At 39.5% G+C, this 21416-nt stretch overlaps 2 protein-coding genes across 2 annotated transcripts; one reads left to right on the plus strand and one right to left on the minus strand.

Moving 5' to 3' along the window:
* The first annotated feature begins 5691 nt into the window (after positions 1-5691).
* Positions 5692-14431, plus strand: rtbdn (retbindin). The gene is made up of 6 exons (XM_033970623.2): positions 5692-5923; positions 6770-6940; positions 7024-7123; positions 8887-9015; positions 9467-9563; positions 13010-14431. The coding sequence occupies exons 2-6, from the start codon at positions 6787-6789 to the stop codon at positions 13343-13345; spliced, it is 816 nt and encodes a 271-aa protein (XP_033826514.1). The 5' UTR covers positions 5692-5923; positions 6770-6786; the 3' UTR covers positions 13346-14431.
* A 5097-nt stretch (positions 14432-19528) lies between these two features.
* Positions 19529-21158, minus strand: junbb (JunB proto-oncogene, AP-1 transcription factor subunit b). The gene has a single exon (XM_033970622.2). The coding sequence runs from the start codon at positions 20883-20885 to the stop codon at positions 19902-19904; it is 984 nt and encodes a 327-aa protein (XP_033826513.1). The 5' UTR covers positions 20886-21158; the 3' UTR covers positions 19529-19901.
* Between the last annotated feature and the right edge of the window lie 258 nt (positions 21159-21416).

Below are 21416 nucleotides of genomic sequence, written 5' to 3' on the forward strand. Positions count from 1 at the left end.
GTCTGGACCAAATTGACTGAGGCTGTATAGGAGTTTCAGAGTTCATAACAATCAATCTACATTAAACAGAAATCACTGTGTTTTGCATATTGAGCTTCTCTGACTGTTGGTTTCATTTGACTGTAATTGAGAGACAAAGAAATCTTACGTGTAGCTGCATTCCAGATTTTGGTTTCCTTTGAATAACACAATCAGTGGTTGATATTCTCCATCTACTCCAGAATGATCTTATTTCCTGTCCTTACTCATCCTCTGATGTCACTGATGGTACTAGTGCACAATGTGCATAATCCTGCTGTCTGTATTGTGAATGAGGCACATCTCCTGCTGGCAGCACACATGCAGAACTGGGTGGGATGTGGCTAAGCTGTCCTCTGCTCTGCATATGGATAACTGTAAGAGGATTGGTAGAAAGAGGCAAGCCAAGGCCCACAAATGAACAAACAAACAGAAAACAGCCTAATGTCCAAATACAAGGGTTGTACATGTTCTACCTTCTCTCATATTTGTCATCACAAACAAAGTATGTTTTCTTAAGTCTCCTTGAAGCTGTGGTATGATACCTGTGTTACATCCCCAGCAGGATCTTCCTCAAAGGCACTGCAGCCTCAAGCTGTTATTAAAAAACATAGTTATGAACATGAGTTCTGGGGCTGAGCAATTTTGGAAAAATATTTAAGGTGAGACACTGCAGGTGAATAGGAAAAATCTTACATTTAGATATATCCATTTGAAACTTCCTCTGTAGTTTATTTACATAAATGTAAGGAAAAATGTATTGCAAGTTTAAATATTATGTAATGTTTTCTTATAAAAATAAAAGACATTTTATGGACAGAGCCAGGTTTAAATTGTTCCTTTATTTTGCTGATATATTAGATAAAACAAATACAGGGGGTTTTAGATATTTTGGTATTGAGTAAACTAGCTATGATTGTAAACTGGCCTGAAAATTATAATTTTGCATAATTACATGGAGTTAAATCATGTATAAATTGGGCTTGGATTTAGATATTAAAAATCCTTTTGTACAGTCTGTCAAAATCTTGTTAAGTACAAGATTTAAAGCTTGGTTTATGTAGCTGTTACTGAAATCAGGCAAGTAATAATCACATGTGCATCTAAGGTTTAGGGTTAAAACGGCATGAAGGCATCAAACATGAGCGGATATTAAAATTGCTCCATTAGATGTAGTGTTGATGAAAGAAACTATTACAGAGATGATCTTTTATTCCTTATTACCAAACCACACAGTTTTGTATCAACCAATAACAAAGGCCAAACTTCTCTGAGTGCTTTTGAATGCAGACCCAAATTGATTCAAGTCCAAACTGAAGAGTATTTTAGTGTTTAATAGAGACGGCAGCTCGATTAGACTTCAAAGCAGCTTTGGCAAGAACACTGGTGTTTTAAGTCCTTCAGAAAGGCCTACACACAAACGCACTAAGCCTATTATGCTGATGCAAAGAGTAAACAACATTTGGAAAGTAGAACACAGCTGGGGCTTTGTGCTTTCAACCCTGACCAACCCCGGCCACACACACCGGAAATGTGCACACAAACAAGGTAAGGTAATTAACTTAAACAGTAGTCACCATGTATAGTATCAACACAACCCTATGTGGTAAATTACTAATTGTTCAATCATTAGTCACTGAGCAGCAGAAAGGACACCATAACCCATGTACTGCTTGTGATGCAAACATGAATTAGTCTGGCTGTCAGCTCAATGATAAATCTCCTGGATGTGAGCACACAGAAAATGCCCTCAACAAAAAGTTAACTTTCATGTACATTACACTAGCGACTAGAACAAAGATAAAATCAAAATGAATTACTGAAATATAGAACCACAGTACAAAGCTTACAAGTATGTGACTTGTAAGAAAAAAATAATTTCACATATGAGCAAACACTATTTACTTCTGATAATTTGAAACATTTTGTATGTATTTGTATATTACCTTTGATTCATAATTCTGTAAACCAAGGTCAAAGGGATGAAAAGGTGAAGGTTAGGGCTGAGTTTTACCAAAGCTTAAAAGCCCAAAAAAGTAGAATCTGAGGGCCATCAAACCAACTTCTAAAATAAGATCCAGTCCACTGCAGCATTAAAGGGTAAGCACTTATGAATAATTAACATTTGAATATATATTTAAATCCCTTGACCGTGGCTAAAAGGATTGAGTGAGTACACAGAACACAGCAGATTCCTTGGTTGCCTTCAAATACGATGCCCATTCTCTGTAAATCTATAAATTGGAAGAAATATTTCCACATCACAAACATACCTGGAGTTGTGTTTTATTTCATTCACACAAAATCCTGCATGAATTGTTAGTGAATTATTTCAATTAGATGAATCTATTAAGTAGCTGAAGTCAGTAGTGCGAGAAGATTGATAATGGCTTGGGGAGAAGAAGTAAAAATATTACTATAATATTATAATAAGAACAATTGACATAAAGCTAATACTTAATGCTCTAAATGCCACTGTGTGTAATAGAATGCAGTTATGTCATATTAATGGATAATGAGCAGGCCATCATGAAGTCTGACCTTCTGTGGTGATTCATGCAGTGCTGCCTGCAACCACAAGATGGAGAGCAAAAACAACATCAGAGTATTTCAACAAAGGAGGTTTTGGAGATCAGCCACTGTTCCAATTCATTCTTTGTGCAAATAATTATTGTGCTTGTTTGGATGAGAGCAAGAATTTTGTCAGGAAATGCAAGGATATTCTAAATCTATTATTGAATAAAAATACCCAGATATTTGAAATATTCTGTCTCGGCTCCAAAGAAAACATGAAACCTGGCCAGTGGCATTTATGCCAAGAGAAAGGTCAGTGGATGTAAACTGTTTGCTCCAAAACATCTATCGGTGGTTTTCTTGGCCATTAAATGTGACAGGCTGCAAACCCAGAGGTGAGACAACCACTTATAATCATTAATGAAGAAACACACAGCAAGTTTTTTAAGACATTAGACATGGGGATAGGTTGTGTCTAGCCATGTTTTAATATTGTGGGATCACTGGAAATGTACTCTGTGTATTTAGTCATTCATCACCTGGTGGTGCTGCGACAGGTTCATAAAAGCACTAAACAACGGTGGGAATATCTCCAAATCTGATTCTTGGTCAAGGACACAGATTGTAGAATGAGCCAAGTTGATATGTTTTATGCACTTACTCTCTTTTGTTTTCTCTCAATATGTAACATGTCTGGCAGTAGGGCTGGACAATATGAGAAAATAATTCATCATGTTTTTTTTATTGATTGTCTAGATTTTTAAATTTGATTTCTTTTAGTCTTTTCAAAATCAAAATTAAGATGGCTTATAGTACTGACCTTATGAAAAAAAAAATAATACAGACTTTTAATCAGTGTAGTTTAATCCAAAAAGTAAACAAATATTTTCCTCCAGAGTTTGAACTCTGTTTGAAACCACATGTCTATAAACTGACAGATGATTTGCTGTGGACCTCCTGATTTAAAACCACTTTATTGTCAATTAAATAGTAGTGTAGGTTGCTTTATTTTGACCGTTAAAATGTATTATTTTGATGGTGCAGGCTGAGTGGCTAACATTCTCATCTCACAACAAGAAAGTTTTGGTTCTTTCTGTGTGGAGTTTGCATGTTTCCTCCGGGCACGTCAGTTAAGGTAGATCTGATCAAGCTTAGTAAAAGATCTGGGTCAAATAAAGAGGACAAATGTCCCTACTGGGACGATTTAGTGGCACAAATAAACTCAAAATGGCGTCTAAGTAAATGCTGGTTGTGAGGTCAGGTTGGCCTAAGGTGCCAACAGAGGCTCTGGTTCAATCCCTTTAAAATGAGGCAACAATAGCAAGAGGACAGAAGGGCACTCGTGGTCTGCTTTGTCCCACAGCTCCTCTGTTCCCAGAATAACTCCAACACAAAGGACCACTGCTCGTCTAGTTATGAGATGAAGATGTCTATTCTTCACTCAGCTTTTTTTTTTTAATCACTGGAAATAGAGACAGACTGGACATCACAATAAGTCACTGTGCTCCAGTGTCAATGTAATGTTCTGATTGTTTGCAGAATCTAAATCAAAAACAAACATTTCTCAGTACATAATAAAAAATATGTAAAACTCCTACTTTTTCTCTTAAAATGCTCTCACTAATCTTAAATGCATGTCTTCAATTTGTCACATATGAATAGGTTTTTATTATGAGTGATTATGTCGGCTGTATAGAAATAGGGCAAGGATCATGCTTTATGTTGTAGTTCCACTGCTTACTGTTTACAACAATATTGGGAGACGTCAGGTACAACAATGGCATTGTTGCTCTGCAGGGGGCAAGGACAGAGGCTCAGACTGACTGGTTATGTAAGGCAAGACAATACGGCAAACAAATCTATCACAATTTCTTACCTCATATTGATCAATCTCTTTTATTCGATTATACTTTTCGTTTAAAAAAAAAATGTTTTTCAATATTCAAAAACATAAACAAAGTTTTAATCAGTGCAAGTAAACACAAAAAACTGTTAAATTAATTCCTCCAAAGCCTGAACTTCTGACAGAGCCCCAGTAAAAAAAAAAAAAAATCCAAGCACATTAATACTGATCTTTATTTAAATCACCCTAACTAGAACGCAGCTTGGTGCTTCGAATCCCACTAAGATACCTGACCCACCCCCACCACCCTCATATGCTATACAACCGCATACAGTATACAATTTATATAACATATATTGCCAGCCTAGATGACTCTGGTGGACCCCTGGGCTTAAATGTTTCAACATTTATTTTTTCAACACCATTTCCTCAGCACTCAGCCATTGGTCAAAACCAATCATATCTAAGGATCATCAGTTGCCTCCAAGTTTTGGGTGAATATATTGGCAGTAGGATTCTGTCCATCTGCTGTTGTTTTGGTTAAAAGTCTCATTAGGGCATGCAGTGAGGGATTAGACTGGTGTGCGGTTCAAGGGGAACTAAGATTAAAGGGCAAGAAAAACAGCACTGTGTACAAAAACAGGCTTGTACAGTCATCCATATTCAAACCAGCATTCAGAGATTTAACAGAACAAATAGGAATGTTTGAATGACTATGCATGTTTGAATAGAGGCTTGGAGCTATTTGGACATGAAGTTTTCCCACACGTTTATTTGGGCTTAAAAAGGTACAACACTGGTGAATTACAAATGAATTAACAAAACACACGTTATAAAAAAGTGACTTTCCGGCATAGACTATCCTGTGCCTCTGGACTGGGTCCTCATGCAGATTGTTATTAAAAGGATGTTGAGAGCAAACAGCTGATGTTTCAGGACACAAAGGTGCTGTGGTTTGCACTGTTTTGTTCTGCACAGATTTGAGTTCTGTGTCCTCAGCGAATCGCTCAGTATTAAATCTCCATTGTCCCGAGCTGTGACCCTGTGCACTGACCTCCAGCATAGCTACAGAAGGACAGGTGTGACTCAGCAGCACCTGTGAGTGTGCTACCACCACACAAGCACAGCCTGCCCCTACTGGGCTTGTTTTTTTTTATTTGAAATCAGTTTATTCCAATCTCATTTGAGTGTTTCCATTTGCACTAAGATGGAAAGAAGGCTGTCAACACAGAGGATTTGGTCAACATCTTATTTGGAGATTAACAAGAACAGAGAGAAGAAGAGCGGTGTGGGTGAGAGAGTTTCCCAGCCCGGTCAGGGAAGGGAGGGGTGAGGCTCCTGCTGAAGAGGACAGACATGCCCTTCATTTAATGCTGTGACAAAGTGGAGAGAAGCCCCTGGGCAGCGGAGATCACAGCACAGACACAGAGCAAGAGCAGAGAGAGAGGGAGCAGTGCAGAGCAGAGCATTCACAGCCAAACAACAGCAGCGGAACAACAACGAGGATAAACAAGGAAACTAGACTGTCTTATCTTCTCCAACCGTCAGGTAACCACAGCCAATTATAAGTGTTAGTTCTGGTACATTCATTTCATCATTTCAGTGTTATTCGATCACCACTGGTTATTTTGAGGCAATTTAGGCTTTTTTTAAAAAATGTGCAAATGTGTGTATTTTACATAATTCATTGTGATCTTAGAAATTAGAGAGTCTTACACAGCAATCTTGATTCATTTGATGAAAAAAAAAAATGTTTTAATGTGAAAAGCATGTAGTTTTTGACCTTAATTAAATATTTGATAGTGATGCTTCATTTAGCATTGTTTCATTAAAATAATTAATAATAAAAATGTTCAATAGAGCTTTAATTATCTTGTTTTTACTGTTATTGTATTCTGTTCACATTTTGTACTTTCATCTCTTCACCACTTTGCGCTTATCAAAACACAAGTTTGATGCTCAGACTGGAATATTGGGGCGACAGCAGAGACTGACCTGAGCTTCACAAAACAGAGACACCAAAGAGGCCAGACTGTGCTCATGTCTCACATTGGCTTAATTCTGTGGAGTGTCTACCAGACAACCTTCTGTCAGATTAAACCACCCTGCCTGTCGCCCCACTCAGCAAGGTGCCACAGTCTCACCTAATTAGGCTCACCCTGTGGACGAGGTCACACCCACTAAGCGCCAGGACTAAAGTTCAGCAGGAATACATCAAGTCAGAGTGATCAAACAAGTCAGTAGGAATGGCATCTAGGATTTATGCTTCTACTAGCCCACCACTGCCCCAGAAGTTTATGTTTTCAAAAGATCACGTATCGAAGTATCACAGAGACCACTAGGTGGTAAAAGAAATTAAGAGAGGTTGATTCTATTGTGCTGAATCTTTTACAGCGCCCTACTTAGAGAAGATGACAGATACCTTTCTACTCACACTTACCTTAATTTTGGCGGCTGTGCTGATTGGTGGATCCCGTTCGGAAGGGGTGTGTCTTCAGGATGGTAAACACAAAGCTGTGCCCAGCCCAGAACCTCACCTGCAGGAGTGCTCTCTCTATGCAGGCAGTGGGTATCATCCAGTGACCTCCAGAGTAATATGACAGCATGTGACTGGACAGCACATAACTGATCTGTATTTGTGTGGACAGATAGCTGTTGTACAGAGGAGCACATTCAGGACATATTCCCTGTCTCCACAACCAGCAATAAAAACGAGCCCTGGGATAAGTGTGGACCACTGAGCCCCGAGTAAGTCTACTCCTCTGCTCTGCAACTACATTTTTAAAACAAAGTTGAGAATATATTTTTGATATTTAATTTAAATCAGTTAACAGTTTACTTAGTAAAGTAAATAACTTTTAAGCAGGCCAATAATTTTATATTTTTATTTACATATTTTTAATTTATCAATTCAAATAGCAGTTATACCAGAATTATGGAAAACGGCAAAGGTGAGACAAGTAAAAATGTAAATAATTTCTGCCTAATATCTAAATTACCTTGTTTTGCAAAAGTTTTTGAAAAGTTGGATACAAATCAAGTTACAGTTTATTTAAACAAATATGCTCCATTTTGAAGTCTTATCAATCAGGTTTCAGAAAAGGACATAGTACTGTCTCTGCAACCACAAAAGTTTAAAATGAAATTTTCTCAGCCCGTGATGATAAACAAGATTGTGTAAATGTTTATTGATTTAACTAAAGCTTTTGATTCAGTGGATCATGGTCGTCTTGAAACGTCTGAAGCAGATTGGATTTGACAGTGTTCCAAAATTATCTTTCAAACAGAACCCAAGCAGTAGTAGCTGATGGTTTTAAATCAGATTTTGAATCATTCTAAGGATTAAGGATTGCCCCAAGGATCAATTTTGGGCCCCCTACTTTTTACTATTTTTATTAATTCTGTTGGTTACACTTTAAAAGAAAGCCTTTTTCCATTTATATGCAGATGAAGCTGTCCTGTGTGCAAGTGCTCCCTCTGCTGATCAGGTGCTTTTAAAACTGCAACACGATTTTAATAAAATCCAGAATTCCCTCATAAAACATAAAGTATATGTTTTGTTTTTTTAAGCAAAAAGACAAACAAAAAAAAACATGTAACTAAAGTGCAAGCTACAAATCTTTACACGCTAAATGGTATAATCATGTAAAGAATCTTGGATTTTGGCTTGATGAAAACTTATCCTTTAAAAAACATATCTCAGAACAGTTTAAAATCCAAATTATCATTTTATTATGGGGATGTGGTATACACATCTGTACTCGATTATAGGGATGTGGTGTACATGCGGACTTTTGTACTAGATTATGGGGAAGTGGTGTACACTTCTGTACTGGATTATGTGGATGTGGTACATGCAGACTTCAGCCTCTACTTTGAAACCGTTGGATCCACTGTTTCACTCTGCCCTAAATTTTATTTCAGCTAATGGATTTGAAACCCATCACTGTTTCTCTATGAAAAAGTGGGTTGGCCGTCACTATCTGTTAGAAGAGAACAGCACTGAATGAAATGTATCTACTTCAAACGTGCCAGAAAACCTCACCTGTTTGTCAATCATTGATACTAGAACATTTAATACCAGATCACATGACTGTTTAAGTCAAGCCACACCAGAACTCAGATGGGAAGATCTGTTTTACTTCACAAAAATGGAACACACTCCAAGGAAAGGCAAAACTGGTGACACATTGGTGTCAGAATTTACGCTAATAATCTAATAATAAACTTTTATACACACACCTGTGTTTAATGTTTTATCTGGACTTGTTTGTTTTGTTTGCTTTTCTGTTTGTATTGTATTTTAAACAGGATGCCCATGAAAAAGAGAGCCCCAGTGCTCTCATTGGGTTCTCCTGCATAAATAAAGATAAGTAAAAATAAGTAAAGCTAGAATGAGATCAAACTATCTTCAGATTTTGGCTCTAGGCCTTTTGCAATCTAACATAAATGATTTTAAATGATTGCATGCTTTTGAATGTGCTAATACATGTCACGGTGTGATTTTGCAGGTGTGACAGTTTCCTGAAGCGTGTGTCGTGTTTTTATCGCTGCTCTCCGGACGCTGCGCGTTGGCCTCATCCTCAACACCCCTCATCCATCCAGGCCGTGCCACTGTGCCACAGCTTCTGCAGGGACTGGTGAGGCTTCCTCCAACCACAGCAAATCAAAGTTATGCAAGAATTTGTGCTCTTGTAGGGCAAGATGATCGCAAGAAGTACAAAAGTAAAATAAACTAAATACATAATAGGCCTAATAAAAGTCAGTTGATTACGGGCTGATTTTATGATGTTATTTTGTCGTGCAGCTCATCAAATTAATCCTTCTCCCTCCATGGTAGCAAATAAAAAATCAGATGCATGTCTGCAGATGTCTCAAAGATCCAAATCATGACAATCACTTTTAGTCAACTTAATGTAAAAATACAATACACAGAGGGAAAAAATAGTAATAAAACAGTATTTTTTAAAAGTATAATTATTCATCCCGCTTTTGTTATCTACTAGTCTATAATCTCTGTCCATCATAAACTTGACCAGATTGAACAGTAGTTTGTCGAGGTCCAGTTTCTAAGTGTTTTTGCCCTTTCAGGTTTGAGGCATGCCGAACCGACGTGACCTGTGCCCGCAATTGGGCCAGAGACCCTCGGGGGCAGAACTGCACTGGATCCTGTGTTTCATACCAACAGGTAAAGGGCCGATGTCACCTAAATTTGTTCATTGTCCATGTTTTCAGTCAATAATTTGCTTTTTATTTTTGGGGGAGTAGCACATCTGTTGGTGTGAGCTTGTCATCGCATGTATGAGTTCAGTGAGATTGGTCGGGGAGTGAAGGGTTAATGTGGCTGTTGGGGCTCATGCATGAAAAGGGTAGTCCTGCTTCAGTGGGCACAGGCAGCTGCTGATTCTAAAGAGGCTGAGTGACTGCGAGACTAAGCAGCTGGGACAAACAAACATGTCAATCCATCTCCCTGTCCCTCTGAAACTTCTACTCTTTGGTCAATCAGAGCATTTGATACCTATCCACAACTGCTAGAGGCATCAATCAAATTTTAGCCTTCATCCACTGTCAAATATAAAAGTGAATACTAATTTCTAACATGTTTTACTGATTATAGAAGTAGAAGCAGATATTTTGCAACTGCAGAGCTTCTAATGTGTCTTTGTGTTTGTCTAGTTTTTGTTGCCATTGGCCTACTTTCATCTAGGACACAGCTAATAGCTAGACATTCCAGTAACTCTCTGAATACAGTTTTCTAAAAGGGGAATGAGTTGCGGTGTTCACCATATGAAATCAACCGGCTTCACTTTAGTTAATACAGTCTAAAACTACGCTAACATCATTACAAATGTCTATATTATTGTTTTAAATTAGTCAATCATAGTTGAATTCCAGGTTTGGGTGAATTTTGATCCATCTGTCTGCCTTATCTTTGTTTTTCCGGTGAACTCTAAAGTCTTATATAAGTCTAAATTAAAGCTGAATGCAAATGGGGTTTTGTCTCAGAGCACATATTTTTAACAAAAACGTGGCTCTCACATTCCCTTGGATCCCTAGAAAAGAATAGCAAAATAACAATGTGCTATATTTTAATATCTAGAGAAGGGAATTGTAAAATCCTACTTTGTGTATGTTCATTTGCATAGAAACAAGCTCATACATCCACACAGAGACATCCGGTGCATGCAAAGTCCACTGGCACTGCTCCCACTGAGACTGCAGCCAAGATCAGTTTAGACGTATCAGTAGCCTCCTCTACTGGAGGAATATGGTGGTCTGGTCAGATCTGACAGACGAAAATCACACTTTTTTATTTAAAAAGGTGATTGTTCTAGTTTATGTTTTTGTTGTTTGCTGTTTGTTTGTTTGTTTGTTTGTTTGTTTGTTTGGTGCCAATTAGGGACAGAGGCTTGTCTCAGGAAGGGAACCTGATGCAGCTATAGCTCAGGTGGTGGAGTAACAGCAGCAGTTTGATCTCAGAAATGCTGTTGCAGTGGAAGAACTAACTTACCTGGGACTGCATTCAGAAGCTTTGCAGAAGAAGTTAAGCATAGGAAGTCTCCCATTCTGCATCAAACTATTTCTGTTTGCATTCCAACTTGAGAAATTGAAACTGCTCTATTCATTTAACATAGATTGCTAACTAGCTAATTGGTTAATAGAAATTTTATGTTAAAACCACAATACTCTAGAACCTGTGTAGTGTGTGTAATTTTCTCTTGAGTCTTCTTTCCCGTAGCCATGACTTCAGTGAGTGAAATGTCACCTCAGCAAAGCCTTTGGTTTGCCTCTTGTGACTCTTGTATGTGCCACTGCCAGTTACACCAAAGATAGAAATGCCGGTGACAAACTGAGCTACAGAAGGAGACAGCAATGATGACTGTGCTCCTTTAATGATCTTTTAATCCTCAGACTGGAAGACAGAGGCAGTTTTACATTAAAGCTAGATGTGTCTGTCACTGAATCTCCACTAACTAGCTTTGTAGAGTCAGTATGAACACTGCAGGACTAATAACCCATGTGCTGTCCCTCTACATCCCTCCAATCTGTGTATATATCCTATCACCATGCTTCAAAAAGCATAGAATTAATATCAGAAATAACTGGACATTTTCTCTCAAAGAAAGGTTCACACAGAGCACTTTAATAAATGTCGTCTTATCAAAAAACGTCTCCGGGCTTTTTGAGACTAGTCTTCATTGGTGCTACTATGCTTTCTGGCTCATAGAATAGCTGGACATTGGAGGCAGGGGGCTGGGGACGTGTAATTTGCTCTGCAGGCTGGAGCAGATGATGGAGGTGAGGAGGGCGAGTGTGGACACTGCTGCCAACTGTCCACAGCCCCCCACTCCTCCCTCCTTCACACCTCCAAATACACACTACACAGGTTAGTTTGAATGTTTGGACAAAATAAAAAAATCCCAATTATATCAATTTCTATTATTTTGAACTAGACTCTCCAACTCACACAAATGAATGATCTCATCAAAAGATTAGTGAATAGATAAACTATAGCCCAGCAGATAGCTACTAGCAAGAAAGATGGACAGATGGAGAAGGTGTAGAGAGTGGATCAGTGGTCATGGGCTGACAGTGACAGACACATGCCAGTATATATGAACGAGAATAGAAAGGCTGTGTTTAACTAATGCATCCCTGTCATGGTTTGGATCAATGTGAAGTAAGACTTTACGATAATGTTGAAAATTAAATTCTTATACTACATTCAAGAATTGCTTTGATTTGACAATATTGACATACATAATGATTTCGGACATGATGGATGTTTTTAAATATATTAATAGTTTTCTCAAAACACTCTCTCAGACAGTTACTCTTTTGGCTGACAGGAAAATAGATGAGAGCTGTGATAATCCTGTGTTATGGCTGACAGTGTTGCAGAACCTTTCATCTAATCGTGTTTATCTCTATTTTTAATCAAAGCTGTTTTCAACTGCATTCTGTTATTTTAGTAAACTGGATGATTCAATATTTGATTATAAACACTGTATGACACAAGAAAGTAGCCCAACAGGTATACTTGCAAAATAAAGGATGTATTACTTATGAGTCTCCAGGGAAAGAATCTTTATCTAATCACTTTCCATGAATAGATTTGTGTGTCAGATCCATCTTTGTCACCTTTGGCGGTCTGCCTGGCTCTCATGGATGCCTCACAATATAGTATCCTCACATACAACTGTTGGATTTAGGGACATTGTTGTCATTGTTAATAATTTGACTAGCCATGCAAAGGAGTTAGTCATTCATCGGAATATAATTCAATGCTTAAGAATGTAAAGTATAGTAGTGGTTAGAACACTGCAGTGGAGTAAATTAATGATGCAAATTATGTGTACAAAAAAGTACTGCTAAACACATTATAATAACTATATTTTAATTAGGCTTAATAAAGCATGAACTTATATCTAACAAATTATTTGGTAAGAATGTTTCAGGCTTAGCAACAATTTAATCAATACCCTAACATAGTGCCTATCTCTCAATCCTAAGCCCTTTATAAAGTATTTACTAAGCTTACTGAACTATTTGTTGATTATGAGTTAATTATTTATTAGCAAGATAGTCAAATAAGTTCTCTAACACAGAAGTATATCTCTCTCCTCTCTACAGATGTACCAGCATGGACGGGACCTGTGTGAGAGCCTGTGGGGCGATGCCTTCATGGCAGTGGAGGATGAGCCTGAGGAACTGACAGAGAACACTGGAACTCCGTGTGGATGTCTGACCCTCAGCGCCTCTGACAGAGACAAGATGGCTGCCCTCAGAGCCCAGCAGGATAACCCGGAAGAACTGGACACCACCAAGACCGGCCTGCCCCAGTACCGTGCCCCCTGCCACTCCGCACCTCCACCCCCACCCCCACACACCCAGAGGAGGGCAAACTTGGTTCTACGGAAGCGATCAGTTGGGGTGGATGATGGGGAGGGCAGCGGCAGTGGTTTGTAGACACAACTATAGATGCTGATGTAATAGAGACAGTTATTATTGATTTTATTGGAGTTAACCTTTCTCCACTAACTAAACACCACAGCTGTCAATATAACATTGTAGATAATGGTTCAACATATTCAGTGTAGAACTTCAGATAATAATTGTTTTCTGGGTCAAAGAGCTGCCATATTGGTTTTGTTTTAGAGTTTGTAATGGTGGAAAAGACTGGTGTGTAGATCATTTAATGACAACAACAGGGGTATTGTACAGAGATGTACTTACACTATACACTATATGCAAATGTATATTTAACTATTGCTCAGTTTCAGATGGCATCATAATATAATTTAATATAGATGGGTGCAGCTAGAATTCAAATGCAGATTTGTGTTGTAAAATAGCGAGTTATAGGGTATAGTAACAAATAGATGTGATCAAGTTCAAAATGTTAATTTACCTCTTAAATATGTCATAGGAAAGTTCTATGTAATCAGTGGGAAAAACCATCTCTTGCTCCCATCTGACAGTGTGAGATCATCAATTTCTACAATCTGAAAACTACCAATACAGAGCAGTTGTACAAACTAGCACCCGTAGAAATGATGGACCATTGTTAGCTACATCAACATATAAAAATTACCATACATATTGATCAAGCAGTTATTAGAAATACTACATGTATTTCCCCTTCCATGCGTCTGTAATCAGTACTTTAGGAGTTCTGTGATGCTGTGATGATCTACAGTCTACTTGTCTTACATGAGCAGTACAATAGTGAAGACAAAATAATGAATGTATTTTAGTCTTTCTAACGAGTAGTGCAGGCTGAGGCAGAGGAGATGTGCACTGACAGTTTAATAAAACCTGGGGGTAGAATTATATTCAGAAACAGAAGGTCCTTTGCAGATTGTGTGACCTGCCAGGGGAGGCAGTGGTGCCAGATGAGACTTTTCACTGTTTCTCTATAATGACTGTGTAGAAAAAATATTTGTTAGACTCAATCTAAACAAAAATAAATGATAAAAGATGGAATGTGCCTCTTGTTCACAAGAATGACCCTGTGCTTGTCTTTAATGTCAATAAAGACCATTTTAAATGTCACCAGAGTTCCACAATTCTTTAAGTATCAGTTTGCAGAAAAGAAATGCCAAGTTACAACAATGCCATCCTCCTAACCGCTTTTTCATGAAGTACATGGTGTGGAGAGTCGACATGTACTGTTTTGAATATTGTTTTCAAAATGACAATGTTAAAGAGCATCCTGATTTAGAATAGCTGTGTAGCCTGTGTTCTGAAATAGCAGACCACCCGCAGAGTGACTTACTCTGGAGTCTGTGTCTGCCTTGAGCAAATGTGCTGAAGACAGCTTATCATTCACATATATCCCTTCTTCTCGATGTATTGTAAAGGATAAAAGTTCACCAAAAGTCCATATAGTAAGTCCATATAAGAAGTTGAATACAATTCCAATAACCTTCACTAACACTCTACCCTACAGGCTGATTCAAACACATCCATTTCACATTTAACTATCAATGATGGCTGATGGGTCAATAGGAATGTCCTCATTTTCTTTCCTTGACTCTCAGGTTATAATACTGTATGTACTGTATTTATTTATTTATTTTTGTTATAAGTTTCAAATGTTTGACTGGTGTTGTCTCCACCAGTGCTGACTGCTGACACTCTGAACTGTGTCTGCCTGATATGTCATGACAGTGTTGTTCAGACGTTATCACGCCACCTCCTCATGCAGTCAATAAAGAGTTATTTTACTGATGGCTTGACAAATCTTTATTGTGGTATGTACAATCTTGAATTTGAATATGCAAACTTGGCCACCAACGCCACCAACGCCACCATCAAACAAAAATAGTTTACATAATTACAATTACTTGAATTGGCTTGGACAGGACAGGCAACACATCTGCTTGTAAACCATAGGTGAGTCTCCATCAATGTTTCAGCAGAACCAAACAAAACAACAACAGTTCCCACCTGACTACCACAATAAAAGCACTAAAATACCAATAACATTGTTCTAACATTATTTAAATAAAAGGTAAATCAAAATGATGGCAGTAAAACAAGTACTGATGTCTTTAATCATATATATGACAGGATAGGTCTACATCACAGTGAGACTGCATGATCTGAACTCAGCAAATAGACTGCTCTTATTAACACAAGCACACAAACGTGCTGCACAAATGGATGGCTGTGATATCAGTGTGTTTATTTGGATGAGAATTTATCTACCGTGCATTTGACGCCCTCTGGTGGTGAAAACAATACCACTAGTTACTGTCACTTTGCGCTGCTATCAAATTGGCTGTAAGATATACCAACTCCTTTGGCTCGAAATGTTCTTTATGGATTATGGTCGTCTACACGACAGAACCTGTGTTTTGTGTTGTGTATCTCAACATTTTCAATTTCAAACTCAACAACTTACAGACCTTGTGCTTCTAATGAGAGAATTCTTATTTGTCAGGCAATAATGGGGACATTTCAAACAATGCAGCATGTGTTGAGTTGTATTTCCACCTATAAAACTGTAAAACATTATAACCCAGCAGAACCATGGAAACTATGAAAAATGCTTATAGAGACGACAATGAGATGCAGGCCAGTTTTACATGGGACAAAATGCAAACACGTGGTTTATTATTATTAAACATAGGGTATCCATTATTGCTGTATGCGTCATACGCCTCATTAGGCAATGTACCTTAGGCTAATTAAATCAATCCCAATTGTCTTGATACCGCTACTGAATCATAACGTAATATTTTGTTAAAATGCATTTTTCATTGCAAAAGGTCACGTATATTTTTGGTATATTCTTAAAGACCTATGTAAAAGGTAAATTGGCTATTATAGTTTAATGTTTACCACTAGGTGGCACTGTGACCCTACTAACACTGTTGCCTTTATTTTGGAATCTTCCATGACATCTGCTGTAGGAGAAAACCCGGGGTGTACTTGGTTATTTTCAATTGTAGTGAGGCATAGATATGAGGTAAAACATGCAAATTTCACTGCATTGTTATTTGTAGGCTTACTAGGCTATAGATTCGTGCACTTAGAAAAGGCATGTCTCCTTGGCACAGTGTATGTGTAGCTGTCTGTGTAAATAAACATATATTATTTTATAAAGAAAGACAGAAAGAAAGAGTTCTCAATACACAGAATACCGCATCTTTACTAACTCATTACCCAAACTTTCCAATACGTATAACCTACTTCTACTCTTCATAAACTTTCTCCATCCCACTTTTATAATGAGCCGGCCCAATTCCAGATCACTTTGTATTCTAATAGCGGCCTCGGTAATCCACACTGTGTAAGAGCCTCAGATGGCCGTGGCGAGGTGGGAGGAATATTCATGCTTGTCAAAAAGAGCCGTGCGCGCGTGTGTAGGAGAGGAGGGGGCTCGGAGGAAACTCGAGCCCACCCGGCAGCAGTCCTCGTACGTACGTCAGCACTGTTGTTCCCACGGACGCTCTGTGCTGTGGGCTGTGAGGCCGAGCTGGAGGAAAATAGAGAGCGTGCGCGTTTTGATGTGCGCTATTTGAATATGTAGGCCGCTGCTGCGTGCGTAAAATAAGAGATAAGAGGTGCTCAGCATTATTTACAGTACCAAATTATACAGAATAGCAGTTCTCCCCTGAGACTTAAAGGTGTACTGTAACTTTTCTGGTGTATATGGAGATGCTTTTTCTTGGCCTAGAATGTTTCACAGTGTGGCAAGCTTTGTATCTCCATGAAGACAAGCCAGTGATGTCACCAGGCCAAGTTAGAGGTCACATCTGTGCAGTGGTGATCCTGCTCACAATAAGAATGTATGGTTTCAAGGTATTTTGGTAGCTATTCACAGACCTGCACCTGAATAAATACAATTTAGATCAGTTTAAAATCATACTTGGTAACTTTCCAGGCAAAGCAATAACTTCTCCACAAACAAGCAGGTGGTGAATTCTGCTCCAGAAAAGTTACATAGCACACCTTTCAATGACTAGTCTCCAGTCCAGAACAATGGCTATTATGGCCAACTTTTGTATTGGTAAGAATGCTGTGACCATCTGGAGTTGTTCAAATAAATTCCCATGGAGCAAAAACATCTCATGAACTATTCCATTTTAAATGTATTAGTTAATAATATATGTTTCTATACTAAAACTTGCCCTACCTCCCCAATGGTAAAGAATCTTTCTGAATATGTGAAGTACTCAGGTGCTCACACAATCTGTCCTAGTCCAATTTTAAATTATATAAAAATAAACAGAATGATCATCCTCAGAGGAAGCAGTTTTAAAACATTAGCACCAGTCAACTGGCCAGAAAGAGGATATTAGGAGAAATATGGGAGTTTTTGTCCTCATGACATGAACAGTCTCTTATGTTTGTCTGATACACTTTACACACCAAAACCACTTCAAGGGGATCCCATAGTGCGCCCTGTGGTCTGAGCACTCTCACCTCAACCTGTTTTGGAGGGAGGCCTACTCTACAGTGCTTTCATGTGCCATGTTTCCGTCAATAACAAGTCTGCCTCTCCTATTTCTGTGCCAGAGATGCGGAAAAACAACCAGGCTCTCCCACACAAGTGACTTTCAACTGCATTAAAGGGGATGTCCACAGAGATAAGTACCAGCTTTGTTTGTGTGCCATGTTGTGAATGTATGAAAATAGGGTCAGCACAAGCAGTTGTGGTCATAATGTCAGATGTCAATTTGTTTTTTTAATGTGTGGCCTTGTGCACAGTAATTGTTGTGAATAAAATGTTGTGAATTGTAGGCAAACCAAACAAGGCTTAGCTAAGGGCTGTATTGCCTGAGCTGCAGTATTTTGCATTGTCATTTTGGACAATTAATACTGAAATTAGCCAAGCCTAAACAGTTGGTTTGGCTCAGTTTTGAAACCTTGACCCTGGAAATGTTTGAGACGCCAGTGGACAAAATTTAAACGACACACTCCAAGTCAAAAAAATCTTTGGGAACTTGAAACCATCATGGGTAATGTTTCAGAGCCTTTTAGCAATAGCTTTGGTTTAGCCTCCTTTTGGTTGTCTTGTTGTCACATGGGTTTATCTTTGGCTTGGTATATAAATCTTTTGTGAGCACTACCTTAACCATCATAAATAACAGCCTTTTTAGAATTAGAGTAGCACTCCACTCAATTGTTTGCAGATCCCTGCTTGTATTATGACCCAGACCTCATTGACTCACTCGGGTCTTTATAACACGGGATTTTCCCCTTTCTCTGCTCTTTTGGCCCCACATACTTGTCCAGTGATGCGTCCCCATCAGAATGTTGTGCTTGGCATCCCTCTATCCCCTGCACCCTCAGGACTCCCACGCAACAAACACCCCCAGCATTCCACAGAACACTGTCACTTCCCCTGCAAATTGCAATGTCTAGGACATGTGTGGAGGATGTCTTGTTTGAGCCACATTCTAATATTTGTGAATGATTGACAGTTACATTAAATATTCTGTGCTCTGAATCTCTGGTTATGCGTAAGTCATTATGGATCCTCAAATGTGCATCTTTGCCAGTATTTGATATTTCACTATGACTCCGATTATGTTATGATTTTTTCATGACCCTTTATAACTCTGGATCTACTAAATCTTCCATTATACTGCAGTAGTCCGTGGATTTAGCTATTGTATAGTGCAGTCAAAACTATGAGATTTAGTTAATCAAGTCTACTCAGGTTGACGTTGTAGTTTGTAGTAGCAATTTACAATTAGTTCTAACTTTTAAAACCTTTTATGATTTTCAGAGTTAGCACTTATTATTCTAGTTTAGTACTCCTTTATTGCTGGATTTCAGTAACGGAGGCATTTCCTGTCCTCACAAATCATCTCCGTGATCACTGTTTTGTTACTTTGCCCTTAATGCGCAATAACTGGAGGAAGTTCCACTGTGACCTACTCTGAGCGAGGTATTCGATAGAAACCACGCTGTTTTACCTGGGTGGGGGTTCCCAACAATCCTCCTGCCTGTGACGGAGTCTTCACAACATGCCCATATACGGAGAGCCTCGTGCGTAATTAGGACGTAGGCTACGTTTGATGCGTAAAAACACGGAAAAAGAATATGCTTGTGTAAGGGGTTATTGTGGTGACCAGCCTTAAATGCATGTTAATAGTAATAGCTTGTGTAATAAGACAACTCGAGATGATATAATTCATTTAAAGACACTTTACTTAAATACACATCACAAATAAAAAATACATTGTAAACATTATTAGTTATTAGTTTGTCTGGATCAACCAGACAAACAAAATAATTTACACATTGAATAAATGCAGCATTGCAAGACAACAACATTTGTAAAAGTACAAAGAATTCTCATGTTATACCATTATTGAACCAGACTAAATTGTGCCAGGTCTGGATGCTGCCATAGTATTTTCAGGTTTAATGGTCCCTCAAGCGGTGTCCAGCATCCGGAAGTCCCATTTCCCCAAATACAGTCCACAACACGAGCCGGTACAACGTGACTCCAGTGTTATTACTTCTCAGTCTTATACTTATTATTAGAAACAGTAGTCCGTGTTTAAAATGCCTCCATTTTGCTGGTGAGCATGAGCTGACAGCCACTGCTTACGTGCGTCAGGACCTTCTGTTTGAGCTGAGCCACCTGGTCCCGCAGCACTGACGCGGTGTTGGACAGCCCCGCGTTGTCACTTTTCAGCACTTTTACTTTTTCCTCCAGCCGGGCAATGCGCTCGAGCTTGCGTCGCCGACACTTAGTAGCAGCCAGTCGGTTCCTCAGCCTCTTCCTCTCGGCTTTGATCCGCTCCTGGGTCTCCAGATCGATGGGGGACATTGGTGGAGAGCCGTCGCTGCTCAGGAGGTCCGGGACGGTTTGTGGTTCCTCTTTGAGCGTGAGGAGCCGCTGCGGATGGAGGGTGGAGCCGGGAAGAGCTGGCTGGAAAGGCGCCGTGTTTGCGTGCTGCTGATGAGGCGGCAGGTAGCTAATGGTGGCGGTGGGGTAGCAGCTCGAAGCGGAAGAGAGGCTGGTGTTGGGGCAGTAGGCGTTCAGAGTGGTGTAAATGGGAGGCTCGGGCTGCAGTGTGGAGCCGAAGACGCTAGATGCCGCCGCAGAACACGTTGTGACGCCGCCAGCACCGAGAGATACATTCGGTGGTGCCATTTGGTTCATCTTGTGCAGCTCATCTAATGCCTTGACAAATCCCTCCGCGAAGCCCTCCTGCTCGTCCGTAATGCCCCGGTTGTAGAAGTACTGGCCCGGGGTGGGAGTGGTGATGACCCCGTTGCTGTTTTGGATGATGAGTCTCTCTAGTTCTGGAGATGCCAGCTTGAGAGAATCAGGCTGTGCCCCTTGGTGGTGGTGCTGAGGATGGTACGGGTCCGCCTCATTTCTCAGCTGAGACTTCAGGTTGCGATATGGCTCTGTCAAGTTCAAATTCATATTCTGCTTTAGCACTTTGTAGTCGTGCATTGTTGAGTCTGAGTGGCCATAAGCCGGCAGAAAAGAGTCGTCATGATAAAAAGGCTGTTCCATCTTTGTAGACATAAAGTCGTAAAAAATAATTAGGAGCTTACCCGGCTGTTTTTAGAAACTCACTCTGGATAGTGAACAAATGTCAGCAGAAAACATTCGTCAGTTTAAGCTCCTTCAAATCAGCGTCTCTATTTGAAAACACGTCTCCAAAAAGCTTGTGTGCCAGTCCAAAGTCCAATATAAAGTTAAATAAACGGGTTCCCAGTGTTGGTGCGTCCCTGTCAGCGCGTCCTTAAACTAGGCTTTTCTTTCAGCCGCCGTGCTCTTCCTGCGAGTGCTTGTTGAGGTGTGTTCAGGCGAGGTGCTGTCAAAGCTTATATACAGCCCTCGCACGCGCTTGCTGCCAAGGACCGGTGCGCACTGTGATTGGCTGAACTGCTGGTGCGCTACGCCCCTTGGATGTGACGCTAATGTCGGGAAGAGGCGACTGTAAACAAGCCTGTAGGCAAGAGAGACGCAGAGGGATAGCAGCGAACTCCGCCGCCAGAAATAGGGAATCGTGCGTATTTTTGCGGTGCGGCTATAAGGAATTTGTGGGCCCAG

This window comes from Periophthalmus magnuspinnatus, chromosome 8, assembly GCF_009829125.3.
Source record: "Periophthalmus magnuspinnatus isolate fPerMag1 chromosome 8, fPerMag1.2.pri, whole genome shotgun sequence".
Lineage (NCBI taxonomy): Eukaryota > Metazoa > Chordata > Actinopteri > Gobiiformes > Gobiidae > Periophthalmus > Periophthalmus magnuspinnatus.

Excerpts from the sequence above, each read along its gene's own strand:
- rtbdn (XM_033970623.2), top strand. The coding sequence starts at position 6,787 with ATGACAGATACCTTTCTACTCACACTTACCTTAATTTTGGCGGCTGTG. Across the intron at positions 7,124-8,886 it reads TGTGGACCACTGAGCCCCGA|GTGTGACAGTTTCCTGAAGC; the intron begins GTAAGTCTACTC and ends GTGATTTTGCAG. Across the intron at positions 9,016-9,466 it reads CACAGCTTCTGCAGGGACTG|GTTTGAGGCATGCCGAACCG; the intron begins GTGAGGCTTCCT and ends TTGCCCTTTCAG.
- junbb (XM_033970622.2), bottom strand. The coding sequence starts at position 20,885 with ATGTCTACAAAGATGGAACAGCCTTTTTATCATGACGACTCTTTTCTG.